This window comes from Monopterus albus, unplaced genomic scaffold (assembly GCF_001952655.1).
Source record: "Monopterus albus unplaced genomic scaffold, M_albus_1.0 scaffold101.1, whole genome shotgun sequence".
NCBI classification, from domain to species: Eukaryota; Metazoa; Chordata; class Actinopteri; order Synbranchiformes; family Synbranchidae; genus Monopterus; species Monopterus albus.
Window position 1 is genome coordinate 541,550 of NW_018127981.1, and position 3,366 is coordinate 544,915.

At 38.4% G+C, this 3,366-nt stretch overlaps 1 protein-coding gene across 1 annotated transcript in view; it reads left to right on the top strand.

Moving 5' to 3' along the window:
* The window catches only part of rgl2 (ral guanine nucleotide dissociation stimulator-like 2), a 32,956-nt gene that overhangs the window by 10,403 nt on the left and 19,187 nt on the right, over nucleotides 1-3,366 (top strand). The window contains exons 3-5 of the mRNA XM_020609711.1: nucleotides 2,667-2,714; nucleotides 3,170-3,262; nucleotides 3,356-3,366. The exon at nucleotides 3,356-3,366 is cut by the window's right edge and continues 144 nt beyond it. Coding sequence (XP_020465367.1) covers nucleotides 2,667-2,714; nucleotides 3,170-3,262; nucleotides 3,356-3,366 — 152 coding nt within the window. The remainder of the gene's footprint in view (nucleotides 1-2,666; nucleotides 2,715-3,169; nucleotides 3,263-3,355) is intronic.

A 3,366-nucleotide genomic window follows, 5' to 3' on the forward strand; every position in this document is an offset into this window, starting at 1 on the left:
AGGGGGTATTGTTCTGGAAATAGCTTCAGGGCTTTGTCTCTCAGTGTGTGTTTGTGCAGGCAAGCGCTCATGCATGTGTCACCTGATGAGGGCCTTTATTTATACGTGTCTGTATGTAAAGTTTTCCTGAGTGTCTACTGGTGACTGTGTAAAAAGTCAGTCACTGACAATGAGTGCTGTCAGCACCAACATGTCCCTATCTCTGTGTTAGTAATGTGTGTGACTGTGTATAATGGGTGTGCCAAGGTGATGCAGGCTCACAAGGGCTGGACTTAGCTCCTGTTTCAGGCGTGTCTTTGTGATATAGAGAAACGAAACGTAGACAGGCAAACAGTAAAGGCACAAAGATACAGATCTAGGTCAGCTGAAGTGCTGAATTAAAGAAAGAAAGAAACAGTGCAGGGAACGACACAATTGCAAAAATGGGGAAAATAAAAATGTAACTTCTACCTTTATCCGGAAGGTCTCCAGGAAGTATAGGGACTGCTACCTGTCTGGACTTGCCAGGGGAAAGGTACAGTAACTTACAGTATGTGACCGATTTTCCCGTTTTTGTGTGTTCATGGGAAAGCTATCATCACAGGCAGGTTTGCCTGTAATGATAAGCAGAATAACAGGTTAGATACACAGACTTCTTCAGGGCAGTATAATCCTTTGTGAATGAACGGAGTGCCTGCTTCGAGCACTGACCTTCGATCAAGTCAAGTCAAGGTAAAGAGCCTAAAAGAGGCTAACATACACTTATTACAACTAATTACACCACAGTTTGAACAGGAAGAATAGCAGAGAACAGACAGCTCACTTCACCTCTACTGTCTGAATACATATGCTTCTTGGGTCGTACTGGGACTTTGAATTTGCAGATGAGACAAGTTGCATGTCTGCACATGCAACATGCTCATTAGTTAGTGTTTTTTATGAAGCTAATTAACAGTCAAAAAGGGTTAGAAGATGTTATGTTGTTGGTGTTGTTATTTGGAGTGTGTTCCCAAGGTGTTGCTTGTGTGTTTTGCAGATCAAATCTGTTGACTTGGTTTGAAGTGTCTAAAATTGTCTGGATGTTTCGTCAGACACCTGGGATGACTCCACACACTGTTCTTCTCATACATTTTGTATTAAGGAAAAAGTCATAGTTGTGAAAGCATTGATGTTGGGCAAAGTGTAAAGTGATATTGATCGGTCTGTTAGTTTAATGCACAGTCTGTGATCTGGATGTAAACAAAACGGCAGACCCATCTGCCACAGACACCTCACAATACAAAATCTGAACCAAATGGCTTTCTCAAATAAGTCGACAGTTCGTTAACTATAAGAACTAACACTAAAGAGCTGTTAAAAATGTGTTCACAGGAGTGAATAATGTCTGTACTGCCTGAGAAACACCCCATGCTGATTTTTCCTTCCTCAGCTCAACATTACAGGCATGCATGTGAATATACTTCAAATGTATGTAGCCCAAAAATATAGGCCTTTAAAAGTGCTGGAAAGGGACTGAAATTATTTACTTAAGCAAAAGTAACAATAGTACAGTCTGAAAATACTTAACTACAAGTAGCAGCCCTGTATTCAGTAGCTTGGTTAAGAAAAAATATGGAATATTATCAATAAAATGTACATAAAGTACAAAAATAACAGTATTTATGCTGCAGAAAAGAGGCCTCAGTGACTGATGTTTAAAGGAAAAAGATAGTTGTATTTTATAAGCTGTTCATATGTTTTAATGTATAACCTTAATATGTAAACTAACTAGCAGTCAGGTAAATGTATTGTACTTCAGTAAAAAGCATGGCATTTACCTCTTAAATGTATTGTTTTAGAAGTATAAAGTTGTACAAAATGGAAAAACACTTGCCTTTAAAGACATATAAAAATATGTGGCTTATAAAATTATCAAAACATCATCTGACTCTGATGACTTGGGCTGTGGGGTCCTGCTATTCAAATGTGTCAATATGTAATTGTTGATAACACTGTACACTAATGCTGACAAGACAAATGCTGGTACATTCATTGCACTTCTCTTTAGGTGGTTGATGTGGTTTTAAGTCTGATTATTACACAACATTTAAATTAGTGTAGCAAATATAAGCGCATGCTCTAATTTTCAGTTTGCTTATGGATAATGCTGGACTGCACCAAGAAGGCGTGTGCAGAAGACCAACAAACCAAAGATTGCTTGTTTTATCAATTACTAATATGATGTAATAGAAGAAAAAGAGAGGATTCTATGGAGGTTATTGAGGCTTGAAGGTGATAAAAATGCATGGGACCATTTACAAATATAGCTAAAATTCAGAACCTTTTTTGCATAATGTGCATAGGGATCCCTCACAGTGCTGAAAGACGATAATAACTTGTGTATGCAACTTACTGATGAAAAGAATATTACCATTCCATACTTTTCGGGCTCTGCATGTGTAGCTAAAATGTCCACTGACATTAGTCCAGGCAAAGATATACATCAGTTTTTTTTTCCAGGAAGTTGCGAAATGGTTTCAGCCAAGACAAAATTACTTTGTCCACTTCACAAATTTGTTGATGTCTGTTTTCAAGTTTCCACAAATCTTTGCTTCTTGTGAAATACATCCTTATTTTTGTACTTTTTACATCTTCTGACTATGACTCATCAAGTGAAACAGTCTGTGTTGTGTGTTTCTGTTCTTTAGGCAGAGCCCTCACCGATGAAGACTACCTGGTACTGTCCTCTGGATCTGGTAAGGCTGAATGTGTCGCACATTCTTCTGTAACATTAACAGGATACTGAACCTGTGAGCCAGTGCCAGTAGAAAGCAGGGTAACTGCATCAAAGACATTTACTGAGGCTAAAATGGGATTGTTTGAGCTCCATGTAGTATGTGAGGACGTTAGTTCAAACCAGCTTGATTTGATGCCTTTTTAAGATATACAGTACAGAGTATCTACTGTATAGTACAACTGATTACATCTGAATTGTTATTTTATGTGATGTGAGTCCATTTAGTTCAGTAAAAAGGAAGTTAAATGTAGTTCTTGGAGTCAGTATCAGCAGTAAGAGTGGAAATGAAAGTTGGTTTTTGATATATTTCAGCTGTAAATCCCTGCTAATGTCAAGTCTGTAAAAAAAAAAAAATCAAAATTTCATATCAATGATAAGCAGTGACATAAACGCTGTCTTAACTCTTCTCTGCAGTCCACTGTGGTGGAGGAAGAGGATGATGGAGTGATCTACACGGTGGTCAAACAGCAGCATGGAGGCCCCACCAGCCCAGTGGTAAGACATTCAGTATGTGACTGGCTGGACAGACTGAAAAAGCCTCAGACATTAACTTCCTTTCTTTTTCTGTCTCTGGCCATTTTCCTTCCTGCTTTCCTCCAGTCTGCAGATTC